At 34.1% G+C, this 16,907-nt stretch overlaps 1 protein-coding gene across 1 annotated transcript in view; it reads left to right on the top strand.

Moving 5' to 3' along the window:
* The window catches only part of IL1RAPL2 (interleukin 1 receptor accessory protein like 2), a 626,232-nt gene that overhangs the window by 318,242 nt on the left and 291,083 nt on the right, over window positions 1-16,907 (top strand). The window contains exon 6 of the mRNA XM_032592069.1: window positions 9,989-10,063. Coding sequence (XP_032447960.1) covers window positions 9,989-10,063 — 75 coding nt within the window. The remainder of the gene's footprint in view (window positions 1-9,988; window positions 10,064-16,907) is intronic.

The raw sequence follows: 16,907 nt of genomic DNA on the forward strand, positions 1-16,907 counted from the left end.
ACACACACACACACACACACACACACACACACATTATTCAGCCACGAGAATGAATGAAATCCTGACATTTGTGACAATACAAGTGGACCTAGAAAGCATTATGATAAATGAAATAAGTGATAGAAAGACAAATACTGTATGATCTCAAATATATAGAATCTTAACAAGCCAAAATCATAGAAACAGAGTAGAATTGTGATTACCAATGGTTAGAAAGCAGGGGAAATGGTAAGCTGTTGATAAGAGTATAGCCTTCCATTTAGAAGATATAATTAATTTGGGGGATCTAATGCAGAGCATTGCGATTATAGTTAACTATAGAATATACTTGAAAGTTGCTATGCGAGTAGACCTTAAATGTTCTCACCACAAAAAAAGAAATGATAATTATATGATGCAATGTAGGTGTTAGTTATCACTGTGGTTGTAATCATGTTTCAATATATGTGTGTCAAATTAGCAAGTTGTATACCTAAACCTTATACAATGTTATATGCCAAATATGTCTCAATAAATCTGAAAACTTTCAATTGATCCATTTTCTGTGTTTAACTTCTCATATTTATTTTAGTGCTAACTACTACCTAAGTTCCACGTGAACCCCAGAAGTATATACTATCTTGTGTAATTTATTGAATAGTAACCACATTTGGATTGTGTTAGACATCTACAATATAAAGGTACAGGGAGTACTATTTTAGAGAGAGAAGGAGAACCTTACTTGAGGTGCAAAAGGGAAGAATGAAGAAAAAGCATGCTCTGTGAAGGGGGAAAAAAGCCCTACCATCACAATCTCTGTTTAAGTTTCCATTTGCCCCGAGGTTATTTTCTTTTCAAGTTTGAAGGAGTTGTTTTTTGTCTGGGCAAATTTGTGCTGAATAAACATTCTTCTCTCCAGAGAAGGGCCCTGTGTCAAGTGGCATTGAGAAGAAATTGCTCTGCCTTTATGCTCAAGCTTTCCCAAAGTTCATGCATTGCTCAAAACTCAAATATTAGTGGAAATAAATATGGAATCTAGAGGAAAGAACACCTCAGGGCAACTTTACAGCAGCCCTGACCATTCACCACCCTGAAGGCACATCCACTGAATTGCAAGGCAAGATATAGGCTCTGAGACAGATGCCCAGAGCAGTTGCTAGACGAGCCCTAAGCTGTGCAGGGGCAATGGCCAAGTAGGTCCTTCAGCATTTCCCTGGGAATTTAGCATCTGAGTGTTAAAGGATCACTTATTTATTTGAAGAACTTAAAATTTTAATTTCTATGATTAATAAAGTCAAATACTTACAATGGCTTTAAATGATGTCAGGAATATTTTTAATGCAACCAGAATGTGTTTTTTTAAAGAAAGAAATTTAATCCTATGAGCATTTTATCTCCTATCTGTTTGATTCTCTGTGGTTCTCCATAATTTTATCTTTCAAATACACACATGAGAAACATGAGCCATCACCATTAGTAATAGTGACTTACTAAAGGAAATTATTTTTTATGAGGGGTAGGAAGGTATGGGAGACACATATCAAAATATCTGAAGGTATGGGAGATACATATCAAAACCACCAATGGTTTGAAAACAAATACCCAGATGATTCTGGGAATCACTGGATTTATTTTTTTTTTACCTAAATCCATCACTGCCTTTCTATTATAGCTGAAACACCTAGACAATACATATTCTCCCTGGATGTTAATAAACAAACGATATATGTCAGTCTTCCCACTCTTGTTTTATTTTTTTTTTTAATTTTTTTTTCAACGTTTATTTATTTTTGGGACAGAGAGAGACAGAGCATGAACGGGGGAAGGGCAGAGAGAGAGGGAGATACAGAATTGGAAAGAGGCTCCAGGCTCTGAGCCATCAGCCCAGAGCCCGACGCGGGGCTCGAACTCACGGACCGCGAGATCGCGACCTGGCTGAAGTCGGACGCTTAACCGACCGCGCCACCCAGGCGCCCCATTCCCACTCTTGTTTTAAATAAGGCACAGAATATTAGAGTTTTGGCAGAGAAAATATTTACAACAATTAATTGTTATAGTGCTCAGTTGATGGAGGTAATAACAGGCCGAAATTAAAATCAGACTTGAGTTTTAATGGGCATTAATGCATTTTTTAAATTTAAAATATGCCTGGGTTCTCTTTGCTAAAGTCAATAAGAAGTCAAGGAATTACTCATAATAATGATGGTGGGATCTTGAGGAAAATAACTTTGTTTTCATTAGCCTCTGCTGAAGGCCACCCTGTTTGTTGGCCAACACTGTTGTGAAGACAGTTCAGGGAAGGGACCTGGGGCTCAATATGTGTCTGCTGTTTAAACCCCTACTAAGGAGTAAAGCCTTTAATTTCACATTTAGAGACAATCCTTCAAAAGCCATTAGCCTTAAGAGAGAAGGTACAGATGTCTTGCTTATACTAAGGTTTAAATTGCAGAGACTTCTTTGTAGCAAGTTTTGATTAGGGAGACACAGCTCTGGGTGTCTAAAAGCAGGCAGGAGAAGAAACTTCTTCAAAGTAGGATATTCATAAAAGGGAAACTTAAGGCAAAGGAGACACATTATACCCAACACTGGTCCTGTTTGAACTTACAGGTTTAGAGGATTAAAAATGAAATTAAATAATCACTTTTATTGTGTAGTTTTTCCTGTATGCTCATCTAATTTCAAGGACTTTCAGCCTAGTGATCTTAGAAATAAAATACTTGTAATATATGTGACTTGAGATTCACTAAGTGGCCGTAAAATGTGTGCATCATAATTCAGAATTAGGAAGTCTATATAATTAATTCAGAAAGATATATTTTTTTAAAAGGTTAAAGTTTGTATGATGTTTCCAGAGATCAGCAATTTCTGGATTCATTCTGTGTTCAATTTATGAAATCTTGAAACTAGTCAACTACTTTGACTAGGCTTAGCTAATTTCCCTTCATGATTACAGGAAATCTTTAGTGATGTTAACAAGATTCCTGGCCCTTCCTAGATCTAATTTGCTTAGTTAGGATCTCAATTTTGTTTCCCACATAAAGACTGTTCCCAAGTCTTTTCCCCCAAGATTCTCAATAAGTTTCCTGGAGGGAAATTGTTTTTAACCATGGGTGATTTTGCTCCACAGTGGGCATTTTACAATGTCTGGTCATTTGCAAATGATGTATTTGCAAATGACATATCCAATAAGCAGTTAATATGCAAAATATATAAAGAACTTAAAGAACTCAATACACACACACACACACACACACACACACACGCACCCAACAAACTGTATGAATAAAAAGTGTGCAGAGGACCTGAATAAACATTTTTCTAAAGAAGACAGAGAGATGGCCAAGAGACACATGAAAAGATACTCAGCATCACCAATCATCAGGTAAATGCAAATCAAAACCACAATATCACCTCACATCAGTCAGAATGGCTAGTATCAAAAAGAAAAGAAATAACAAACATTGATGAGGGTATAGAGAAAAGGAAACCCTTGTACACTGTTGTGGGAATGTAAATTGGTGAAACCAGTGGAAAACAGTATGAAGTTTTCTCAAAAAATTAAACATAGAAATACCATATGATCTAATAATCCCATTATTGGGTATTTACCAAAAGAAAACAAAAACACTGATTTGAAAAGTTACATGCATCCCTATGTTTATTACAGCATTGTTTGTAATAGCAAAGATATGGATGCACCCCAAGCATCCATTGATAGGTGAATGGATAAAGAAAATGGAATATTACTTATTCATAAAAAGAATGAGATCTTGCCATTTGTTACAACATGGATGAACTTAGAAAGTATTATGCTAAGTGAAATAAGTCAAAGAAAGACAGAAACCATATAATTTACTTATGTGGAATCTAAAAACCAAAATATACAAACAGACTGTTAAAGAGAACAAACTAGTGATTGCCAGAGTGGAGGGGGTGAGGAATGGATGAAATAGATAAAGGAAATTTAAAAAAAAACAAAAAACAAAACAAAACTTGTCCATTAAGCCTCTTTCCTGGGACTTTGATTCTTGATCATGGTGACACAAGGACAAAGAACAAGACACAACACAATACAAAACAGTTAAAAGGAAACATAAAACCAATTATAGTAAATTCAGTTTGTTGATGAGATCAAGAAGAAAGTGCCTTGTAGTTCTTTTTGCCTGTTCAGCTAGACCCAACCTGTTTCCTTTTCTATCTCTAAACTTAGTTCCTCAGACATCATGTCCATCCTTGAGGCGTCCTTCTGATAAATTCTTTTTTTGCTTAAATTTGCAAAAATTTGTTCTTGTTCACTGTTTTTTGTTTGTTTGTTTGTTTTTGAGAGAGTCAGAGACAGAGTGATTAGTGGGAGGGCAGAGAGAAGGAGAGAGAGAAAAATCCCAAGCTGGCTCCTCCCTGCCAGTGCATAGCCAAACACAGAGCTTGAGCCCATGAAACTGTGAGACCATGACCTGAGCGGAAACCAAAAGTCAGATGCTAAACGGACTGAGCCACCCAGGCACCCTTGTTTCTGTTCATTGTAACCTAAGAGCCCTGTGGAAAATACCTGTCTTTAGAGAACGAATATCATAGAAAACTTAACTTTCAGATTGTGTTTATTTGTTCCACAGTGTCAGACACTATCTTAATTGCTGGGTTATCTGAGTTATGATACTTGTCTTCCAGGAGCTTAAAAATCTAGTCAGGGAGACTAGACATACCCACATAAAGTGAGGTTTAATTTGTATTCAAAGAAGTGTATGTTTGCTATGAACCAAATAAGGGGTTCAAAGAAATAGTAAATGCTTTGCAATTTCATTTTCAGCCTAACCAGAGTAAAAATTAGCTTGGGCTTTTTTTTTAGGGGAGGTTTTCTGGACAATGCATGACTGGCTTTTGGAGGATAGATAGGACTTGGGATGACACAAAACAAAGTTCTTAGAGAATCATTGTGGGCATGGTGAAATCAGACAGAAGCCACTTGAGATTTCTGTGTTACAAGTCAGACAGAAGCTGCTTGACTTTTGAAAAGTTATTTGTAAAATGTAATATAAAATGCCTTAGAACAGTGCTTAGCACACAGTAGATGCTAAATAAATGATAACTATGGTAGCTATTATTATTTGTTTTCAAGCTCAGGGAAACTGTTTAAGCCAAGATGCAGAGTTGGAAATTAATGCAATGTGTTAAGGGACAAATGAGGAAAGTAACTTGACCTAGGAGTGATAAAATAGAAGTGTGGGTAACAAGGCAGGAAGGTTTTTTAAAGGTTATATTGGGGCTTTCTTTATGTTCCCAGCTGACAGTTTCAGATTTTATCCTGTTGTAAATATAGGAGGCATTGGTAGACTTTCAGTGGCTAAATGTTGTGATGAAAATAGTGATTTTGGAATGTGATTTCAGTGTTGTCGGTGTGTTGAATGGATTTGAAGGGATCCATTTCATTAACCTTAACATACACATTCCACAATGGCTTCATTCATAGAAATTAATGAGTTACTTTATGACCCAAGTGTACTCATACATTTAGTGTCCTTTGCGTATAGCTGTCCTACTCCTTCCCATGTAGTTCTCTGGCAAGTCTAGTTAAATAGACAAATTAACAACTTAAGAGGACGTCATCGTATGACAGTGTGTCATTATAACAGTATGTAATAGGCAATATGGTCAAACTGATTTATTCAATCAAACAATTCTACTTATTTCTTATACTATGTTCATGGATATTGATCAGTCATTTCAGTCAGGTAGAAAAAACCTTTAACTATAATAGGAAAGAGAAAGCCAAATTGGGCATTCTCCTCAGGAAATTCAGTTAGTGTCAAACACATAAGACCTAGCTTTAGGAAGAAGCAGTCAGGAACAGTAATAGTTTCACTAGTACATTAAGACTACTGTCATGATAGACTCGGTAGAGCAATTATATTTAAGGATAATTAAACATAAGCAGCTACAAAGGAAAATGCAGGGGAGAAATTGTAGACTGAAACATTAGTACTAAACTGCATCGCTTGCTCTCATTCTTTCAATCAAAACATGAAGCTTGAGCAGCAAATTCAAAGACTAGAACAGACCCCAAATTAGTCCCTATAGAGGTCCAGGATAAGTTTTCTAAGAAAAATGTAAATCTTCACTCTGTTGTTCAGGGGCCCTGGTACTGACAGCTCTCCCATTCATTTCTCAAATAGTAACTGTGAATTTCAGATGAAACTTTTAAAAAGAAGAAAGAAATGAGTTTGTCTTTCCATGGCAGCATGTGCTCTAGCTAATCTGCAAATGCTATATAATTACACTGGGTGCTGATAGATTTGTCTCTGGGCTGGTGGTCAGGATCCAGATGAACTGCTACAGTTGCTGTTTTATCATCACAAATGTCCTGCACATATTGGCAATTACCATGCCTATACATGATATTGGAATTTAATGAGGCTCCACACCCATACATAACACTGGGATGTGTTAGGGTAAAGTGTAAATTCATCCCCTTTTATTTATGGGTTTGGGGGAAAATGTATGTGTGTGGAATGTCCTACAGGAATCATGTCTCTGTCGGCCATTTGAAAGAAAGCCATTCCCATGGATCTAGGAAACTTAGCTTAGTGTGTAGTCAAAGAGGCTAAAACCATTGGTTCAGTATTGAGCACTTGTACCTGTCTCCTGCCTACAACTTTTATCTTTCTGGCAGTTCTGCAAATGGGGACTTTTGGTCACAAGGGGGCACCAAATGAGATAATGTAACCCTCATTTAGCTTCATCTCTAAATTGGCCATATTGTAACTATCTTCTTTACTTTACAAGGTCATTGTGTAGACAACATGAACTAATGTATCTGAAAGCACTTTGAAAATTATGAACTGCCTATAAATGTAAGACAATTAATATCATTTCTGTTAATAAATATCACTTCAGTAATTGACATGTAACAATAATGAAATCAGGGTAAATGTATCCATAATCTATGGCAGGAGGTGAGGATGAAGAACAACAATGACTCCAAATTCATATCCTGATAAAAATTGGACAAGATATGCATCTTTGAGCATGAAATACAATACTTACAGTTGCTTCCCACCAATCACATTCCAATTAATTCATTTGGAGGCAAGATATAGTTGAAAATAACACTAACAAGAATTTCTAATAGGCTAAATGTCTATAATCTGGATGTGTAAGGCAAATTGAGAATAATTATACACAGAAATCAAAATTATTTTTATAAATAAAATGAAAGTGGCTAGATTTTATTTAATTTTAGTTTTTTTCATGTTTTGAATACCCAGTATATGCATGTTGTTCAAAATGTAGAAAAAGCATATAGTCAAAATTAAATTTTCCTCTGACTGTCTTTACCCCCCTCCACCATTCTTCAGCCACCCAATTCCTTTCTTCAGAGGATATCACTGTTAATCATTTTTACATGTATCCATTCAGAAATATTACATACTTAAACACATATGTGAATACACATGGGCACATACAAACACACATAGTTTTATTTTTATACACAGGATAGTATGCTATGCACACTGTTGAAAAGTTTATCTTGGAGATCTTTTTATAACAGATGTACAGATTTACCTAATTATTTTAAATAGCTGCATCATATCAGTATATGAAAACACCATATTTTTTAACTACTGTCCTACTGATGGATATTTTGGTTGTTTCTAATATTTTGCTCTTACAAAGAGTAACAAAGAACAATGAAATCAAATGTCTTTTATGACTGGATTTTAAGTTCAAATATTTAAATTTTGTTTAAAGTATATCCTTTAAGTTCCAAATAATATTGAAATACCAGATTATTGGGGAGCCTGGATGGGTCAGTCAGTTGAGAATCTAACTCTTGATTTAAGCTCAGGTCATGATCCCAGAGTCATGGGATTGAGCCCCATGTCAGGCTCCACACTGAACACGGAGCCTGCTTAAGGTTCTCTCTCTTTGTGCCCATCTCCCCCACTCAGGCTTTCTCTCTCTCTCTCTCTCTCTCTCTCTCTCTCTCTCTCTCTCTCATAAATAAAAAAAAATAAACAAATATCAGTTTATTAAGGGTAACTGAAATATTTAGGTAATGAAAACTATACATATTATATTTGTATGTTTGTCTACATTATGCCCAAATCAGCTCATCACAAGTGCACTCCTTAATCACCATCACCTTAACTGATTCCCTCACCCACCTCCCCTCTAGTAACCATCAGTTTGTTCTCTATAGTTAAGAGTCTGTTTCTTGATTTGCTTCCCTGTTTCTTTTTTTCTCCTTGGTTCGTTTTGTTTTTTTTAAACTACACCTATGAGTGAAATAATGTGGTATTTGTCTTTCTGTGGCTGACTTATTTTGCTTAGCATAATACTCTCTAGCTGCATCAATGCCATTGCAAATGGCAAGATTTCATTATTTTTTATGGCTGAGTAATTGTCCATTGTGTGCGCGTGCGTGTGTGTGTATACATACATGTGTATATACATGTATATATACATGTATATATGTGTGTGTATATATACATGTATATATATGTATATGTGTGTGTGTATATATATATATATATATATATATATATCACCTCTTCTGTATCCATTCATCAGTTGGACACTTGGGCTGTTTCCATAATGTGGCTCTTACAGATAATGCTGCAAAAATATTCAGGTATGTATATATCCCTTTGAATTAGTATTTTTCCTTTTTTTTGTAAATATCTAGTAGTGTATTGCTAGATAATAGGGTAGTTCTTTTTAAAATTTATTTATTTATTTAAGTAATCTCTACACCCAACATGGGGCTCGAACCCACAAGCCTGAGATCAAGAGTCACATGCTCTCCTGACTGAACCAGCTGGGTGCCCAAGGTACTTCTACTTTTAACTTTTTCAGGAACCTCCATACTGTTTTCCAGAATGGCTACACCAGTTTACATTCCCACCAACAGTACCAGGAATGTTCTCCTTTCTCCACAACCTCTCCAGCACCTGTTGTTTCTTGTATTATTGATTTTAACCATTCTGACAGGGGTGGAGTGATATCTCAGTGTGGTTTTCATTTGCATTTCCCTAATTATTAGTGATGTTGAGCATCCTTCATGTGTCTGTTGGTCATCATGTCTTAGGAAAAATACCTATTCATTCTGCCCATTTATTTAAATTGGATTATTCATTTTATGTGTGGTTAATTTAAGTTCTTTATAGATTTTGGATACTAACCTGTTATCATATATGTCATTTGCAAATACCTTCTCCCATTCTGTAGGTTGATTTTTAGTTTCCTTGATTATTTCCTTCACTGGGAAGTTTTTTTTTCCTTTAAGTCCCAATACTTTATTTATTTATTTATTTATTTATTTATTTATTTATTTATATTTTCTTAATGTTTATTTTTGAGAGAGATAGGGAGAGTGTGTGTGTGTGTGTGTGTGTGTTTTGTGTGTGTGTGTGTGTGTGTGTGCATGAGTGGGGAGGGGCAGAGAGAGAGGGAGACGGAATTGGAAGCAGACTTTAATTCCTTCTTCCTTAACATTTGGCACAGGACTAGTGGACAAAAGTTACTCAATCAGTATTTTTATTCATTATCCTAATGAAGGTACCGGTGTTTTATTATATTGTTTCAGAGGCTGAGTGAAGAATGGGGCATGATTCAGAGGTCTATTAGAAATGTCTATTAGGGTTGTATTTCATTAAGGATATTTAACAACACAAAGTACAAATGAAGATTTAATGTTTATCTGATTATATATTTAAAATATATATTTATTTACTTACAAGCTTATAAAAAGCACTCAAAATAGTCCATTTGTTTGATCTTGTTTGAAAGTGTAGCTGTTGAAATGACCTATTTACAGTGAATCAATGGTGCTCTAAATGTGCTGGGAAATGGATATTGTACGGATAGAGTAACAACTCAAGTATGAACGCTGTCTAATAAGTGTTTACACACCATCAAGTCTACAAACATTAAATATCATTCACAATAGGATCTTTCTTATCCTGCAATTTATCTCAATTTTTCCATTACCTTCTTTCATTTTCTCTTCTAGCTTTACTCACAGACAAGCCTCCCAAGCCATTGTTCCCCATGGAGAATCAGCCAAGTGTTATAGATGTCCAGCTGGGTAAGTCCCCTTCTGGGAATAATAGATCCTAAACTTGCTCTCTGTTAACAGATGGGGAAAATTACATGAACCAGGAAAGGTTTATTGCCACTGTTATTACATGCAAATCAATTTGTGTCTGCTCATTTATAACCCTGGAATTCAGTTTAATAATTTAAGGAGTTTGAATTGCATCAAGGAATTGTAATACTAATTGGTTCCATTAGGTATTAAATGTGCTATAGGACAGAGCTTTTTAACTCTGTGATTGATTGATTCATAGGTGTCATGCATTGGTAACCGGTACAAAAAACTTTTCATGCTTGTTAGCCAAAAATTTTCATTTAGAGAACATTAACTCCTGGAGAATAGCACTTTTTAAAATAAAAGAGCCCCTCAGTACAACTTGTAAAGTGATTTGATAATATTATTTCCAATGGTACACTACAGGGCTATTTAAAACTTATTTTCAGGTTGAGATCCTGAAGATTTATGAATATCTGGTGTTGGTAAAAGTAACAAGTTGATTTATTGGTGCTAATATTTTACTGCAGTCTCAAATAAAGACACAAGGTGTTGAGCCTTATATTTGAGTCCTCTACCAGTAAGCCTTATATTTCAAGAACTGTGAACTTGAGACTCAGAGGCCTATTAGTATCTCTTCATACCATGGCCTTTACTCTAAACCATGTACTTTAACATTTGTGAGCTTTCATCCACCTAGGGTTTAATTCTATTCTTCAGTTTGAAGAATTGCTTCAGTTCTAAGTAAGGCAACTGAGTAAATATACTGGAAGTGTATTGGGTTTATTTCGATAATATGATTTATTGAAACCTGTGAGTGTAGTGGTACCTACCAATTATATAACCAGGGAAGATAAATTAGTCACAATTTCATCCACTTTGTAATGTTTTTTACTCAATTTTTGATCTTTCCAATTCAATTTGGATTATTAGAGGCTTATTTATATCTTGAGAATAGGTGAGAAAAAAATTACATTCCTAAGAACTTGTTCATTTTTCTAAAAATAATTATAGCACATTGTAGTTAATGCAGCATACCAGTAGGAGTACCAAAATTAAGTATCTCAAAACAAACAAAAACATGAAAAAAGAAAAGAAATATGTTATTAAGAATGGATTGTGGAAATAGTAGTGAATATTTTGTAGATAATGTTGAACTATTAGAATATGGTTCTCCCCCCACCACTTGTATTATTTTGAAGAATCATTACATTTTGTTAAAGCCAAATCTAGATGGACTGACACATACCCTCAGTAATTTTTGCTTACATCTTTCCATCAATACTGGGATAAAAATACCTCAAGTTGTACTCTGTGGTTTGCCAGGAGTTACATGAAGCCATAGGCTAGCCTTATATCATAAGTTTTCATGAAGATTTAAGTGGATAATGCCTTTTATATGAAAACTTATATATTATAGAGTAGAAATAAAAATTCAAACAACTATTTCAAATTTTGTCTTTGTGGCCCATGAGTGATACTTCATTTTCCTCTGCTATTAGTCGAGCTTTAACAAAAAATGTTAGATGAGTACTTTTGTTAAGCAAGGAGAGAGACCATTGTAAGGAGTACATTTCATTGAGATTCACTGGGTACAGAATTTGTATGTGCTATTTAGGACATCTCTAAGATATGTGCTTGGTATAAATGCATATTCCAACATAGGTATATATGCCAATATAACCCACCACCAACACAACCCTGTAAAATTACTAAAGTAATTTGTTTTCAATAGTTGAAAGGCTGAACTTTTCAGGTTTTAATTTGTGACACAACTTGGAGACAACTTTATTGACAGAAAGATGGAGACCTGCCCATTTTTCATCCCAGAAAGGCTGCTTCTCTGAAATGCTAAAGCAACCATGTAATTCATGGAAAGGAAAACAAAATCAGTTAAACCTTATCTTTGGCATTTCGAAAAGCACATAACTAGTTAATTTTAAGTGATTTTAACTTTCCATATATTTATTTAACACCATTTATTCACAACTGGAAGTTATTTTGTAAGTTACTCTTATGCCTCAATAGCAAAGTGATGTTAAGAGTACTTACTCCTCAGTGTCAAGTGGGAGCTCTGCAGTCAGAACCTTTAGAAATCCCAGGTGTAGAAAAGAGAGAAAGATAATTGGGTTGATTGGACATCCCTCTCTATATCTGGAAAATTTTCAGATTTCAGTAAGATCATGAAAACTTTTGGAAATAATTTTACTTTATTTTTTTAAGTTTATCAAACAAATTAAGCTTTAGACATCCTCAAATTAGAATTAAAACTAGAACTACAAAAGAATACAACAATCCAATTCAAACAGCCTAACACATTACCAAGTTTAGGTTTCCCCAATCTCAGTCAGTACCTAACATCTGAGACAACATTCTATTTGATTAAAGTTCACCATAGACTTTTTGTTACTCTTACCATTTAAACATGTTATCATCCCCCTTCCCTTGAATCTAAGATGGCCTTAGGGATATGCTTGATCAAAAGAGTATGATAAAAATGATATTCTGGGAGTTTGGAGGCTGGGTCAAAAGAAATCTTGAAGCTTCTCTTCAGGGCCTGGTCTTCTCTGAAACTACCATGCTATGAAAAGCTCAAGCCACATGGAGAGGCCCTAGAGGATGGGGCATCATTTGAAGAAAGAGAGGCCAGTGAACATAGAGGCTGATAAATGAAGAAGCCGTATTGAAAGTGGATCATGTAGCCCCAGCTACCCTGGTTTATGCCATGTAGTTCAGGGAGAAACCATTAAGGTAAACTGTTCTGATGTTTCTAACCCAAAAAGTTATGAGCAAATAAAACAGTTGTTATGCTACAGTAAATTAGGTAGTTTGTTAAACAACAATAGCTACCTAGAACATACATTAATTTTCTCTAAAGAATTGTAAGTTCCATTTTCCCCATAGACAAGAATCCCATGCAGGCATTTCATACAAAATGAGACATATTGAGGGAAATGCTTAAGTGCCAGCTTCAGGATAGTTTTAGAAAACATAGTCATGAATTATTATTTATGTGTTTCTTTGAGAATTACACTCAGTTTTCAGTTCTACATATCTGTAAAGGCAATCCAGTAAATGGAATTTTTCAGTAGAAATGAATACTTCTTTTGTTCATGGGTTGGCATCAGTACAGATATTTTGTTGTGTCTCTAGAGGAAAATAAACATCTAAACTTTCTCTTTTCTATAGAGTAATCCATTAGTCATCCACAATGTTATAGAAATTTACACACTTTTTGCTGACATAGTGATGACAGTTTGGTTGTTATTAAATTTTATTCACATTGTAATGCTGAAAGAAGATTAATCTTAACCAAATAGCCATACATTTTGAGATGATAAACACATTTTTAACAAAATAATATGAAAACTAGTGCTCTCACAAAGCAAACCTATTCTGCTAAAGCAGACTGTGGTAATGTATGAAATATAAAGACAAAAGCAATATACAAAACACAAAAAAATTCAATTTTGTCCTATCATCTCCCATTTATTTTCTTACTGTGAAGGTAAATTTAGCTTTAAATTTGATAAATAAATCTTTACTATACCAGTGCTAATTCTTTTTTTTGGCAGTTGAAAAAAAATATATTTTCATTTTTTCTAAGAAAAAATAACAGTGCATTAAATGATATTAATTCATATTACATTTTAATACCAAAGTATTGAAACATCATTGCAAAATGTGCCCTACTTGAAATGCTAAGTAAATCATTCTTTAGGCACTGCTTATTTTTTTAGAACCCGAATGCATGCTTTACAAATTGTAACAGACTCCTAGAACCTTTGAAAAAGCCATGAATAAATGTGAATGAAAAGATTTGAGATCTGACATCTAATTGCAATTAAAGGTAAACTTGGAAATATAACCTGTTCTTCTCATTGATGATAACTTTTTTTTTGGAAATTTCCTAAGACTTAACCCAGTGTCATGCAAAAAATACATATAAACACTGTTTAGTTTATCTTTTTGTGTCAAAGAGTCAAAAAGGAGGTTTGGGGGCCTAAAGTATATCACAAAAACTCAGACCCATGGAACAGTTCAAACTAATTGAATAAGTCAGATGTTTCAAAAGGTTGGATAGTCATCTTTAGATGAATCTGATCCAGTATGAAAGATTCTCTTTATTTCTCTTCTATTGTCATTCAGAATTTATTTTATTTTTATAAGCTATTCAAATTCATATTTCATGGCTGTGTTATGTGCTACTGGATCAAACTTTCTTTGTGTATAAAGGAGTGTTAATCTTCATCAGAAATCGATTTCACCAGCATATCAGTTTCTACTGAAAACTGTATTAGGTCCCCGAAGAGACCACTGTAAAAGGCTCTACAAGAGTATAAAGCAAAATATATTAGTTAATGCAATACGCAGGACTACAAGGCAAAAATGAGTAACTAATTGAACCCTTAAAACAGGAAATTAGCTGTTCAACCAAATCTATCTTTTTAAAACTTTATTTAAATAGAAACAGTTTTTGAGTTCTTAACAGATGCCAAACACTATGTTAGATCCTGGGGATCTAGAGGTGAATAAAATAAGGTTCTTGGCCTTAAGGTATTTTCAGTCTAGTGGGAAAGACAGATGTGTATGCAGAATTACAATGCAATATGATAACTGTCAAACAGAGATGGGAAAAGGGAGAATGACTTTTTGTGGGAAGACCTCATAAATTAACAGTTCTATACTCTGTTACTCAATATAATGATATATCTCTGTAACCTTAAACCAAGTACTAAATTTATTTGAAAGTAATTAAAAATTATAAAATATATAATGTTATGAAGTAATAAATTATCCACCATTTGCTTCAATATGGCAATATTAAAAATGGAAACTTATGATACCCTTGCATCTCTTCAGTTTAGCAAAATTAGTCAACTCTTTCTAAAGTTATCATAGAAACACAATCCCAAGCAAGTCACAACTAATTGAGTGAAAATGTGAAGCAAGAATTACTATCAATATAAATAGCAATATGTGATAATTTCATTAGCTTGAGTCATGATTTGATATATGCATTGTGGGTATAATGGTGGGAGCAAGGGATTTTTTGAATTCTTTGTGTTTTTTTAAATTTTTTATACAGTTTTATTTATTCTTGAGAGAGAGAGAGACAGAGCATGAGTGATGGAGGGGCAGAGAGAGAGCAGGACACAGAATCTGAAGCAGTCTCCAGGCTCTGAACTGTCAGAAACCAACGCGGGGCTTGAACTCATGAGTGGTGAGATCATGACCTGAGCCGAAGTTGGACACTCAACAGACTGAGCCACCCAGGCACCCCTTGATTCTTTGTGTTTTTTATATACTCTTCTTACCCTTTTACCTTCAAATAATTCCTTGAAGATCTTCATTTAATCTGGAATAAGTGAAGACTTTGGAAAGCAAAAAGATGGTTTTCACGAGCTCACTCAGCTTTCTTCACACACATAGTTGGAGCTGGCTCATGGCAGCATTCACTCTTCCTTGTAGGCATTCTAGGCTTAATGAGCTGTTTCCTAAAGTTCTATTTCTTCAGAAAAACATACACGAGCTTAGTAGCATGGGCCATCCTAAACTGAAAAAAGTTTTACTACCCAAAATGTACACCATGTGCATTATTTATAACTTTGGAAAATCTGGGCCAAGCCTTTACCCCTATAAGTTGGTTGCCATATTAGTGCTTGAGACTTACACTGGTTTACTTACTTTGTCTTAGTTTCTATAACTTAGTTGTACTTAAGAATAGAAAGAAAGCTAACAGTTTACAAAATATTTGTCTGTAATGTGACACGTTGATTATTAATATTTTAGGAATAATGTTGCTGACCAGACCTCTATGCATGTATTGCGGTTTTGGGGCATTGCTGAAGTTTATGTCCCATGAGGTTTAATATAAGTTTGAAAGTATCTCATCACACTTCATTAATGCCAAAAGCATTATTTTACACATATGGAAACAAAATTATTTGAAAATTCATTACGTGTTAGGCACTACAATATGCATTTGTACATACACTGTTTTATTCCTCATAAGAGGAATAAAACTTTATTCCTCATAAGAGCCCAAAGTCACTTGTGATGAGCACTGAGTGTTGTATGTAAGTGATGAATCACTGAATTCTACTTCTGAACCCAATATTGCACTGTATATTAACTAAACTTTAAATTAAAAAGGAGCCCAAAGTAGTAGTAGGTATTGTTGAATTATTTTGCGGAAAAAGAAATTCAGCTTCAGACAGATAAAATTACTTTCTTTAGGCTATATATTTAGTAAGTGGCAGAAATGGAAGTTCTATCTGATTTGTTTGACTCAAAAGTTATGTTATTTTTATTATAGCATAATGACTATGTTAAGATTATCTAGGCCTCAAATTAGATCCTAAAAAAAAACTATTACTCTAATAGAGATATTGTAATAATATTAATAACTATATGATATACTTAACTATATAAAATAATAGTTATTTAACAATAGCTCTACAACTAATAATAATTATTGTTATAATAATATTTACTATCATTTAATAATAGATCTACTAATAATAATTGTTATAATAATATTTAGTATTATTTTTAGTAATACTACTTAGTAATATTGATAGTTCAACAGATGCTAAATTCTGTACTAAATATTGTAATAGATTATGTCATTTAATTTTCTGAATAAGTCTATGAAATAGATGGAACTATGTGTCCATTTTTAAAAAGCATTATTTTGAGTTTATTTTTGTGAATGGTGTGAGAAAGTGGTCTAGTTTCAACCTTCTGCATGTTGCTGTCCAGCTCTCCGAGCACCATTTGTTAAAGAGACTGTCTTTTTTCCATTGGATGTTCTTTCCTGCTTTGCCAAAGATGAGTT

The sequence above is a fragment of the Lynx canadensis genome, chromosome X, assembly GCF_007474595.2.
Source record: "Lynx canadensis isolate LIC74 chromosome X, mLynCan4.pri.v2, whole genome shotgun sequence".
NCBI lineage: Eukaryota > Metazoa > Chordata > Mammalia > Carnivora > Felidae > Lynx > Lynx canadensis.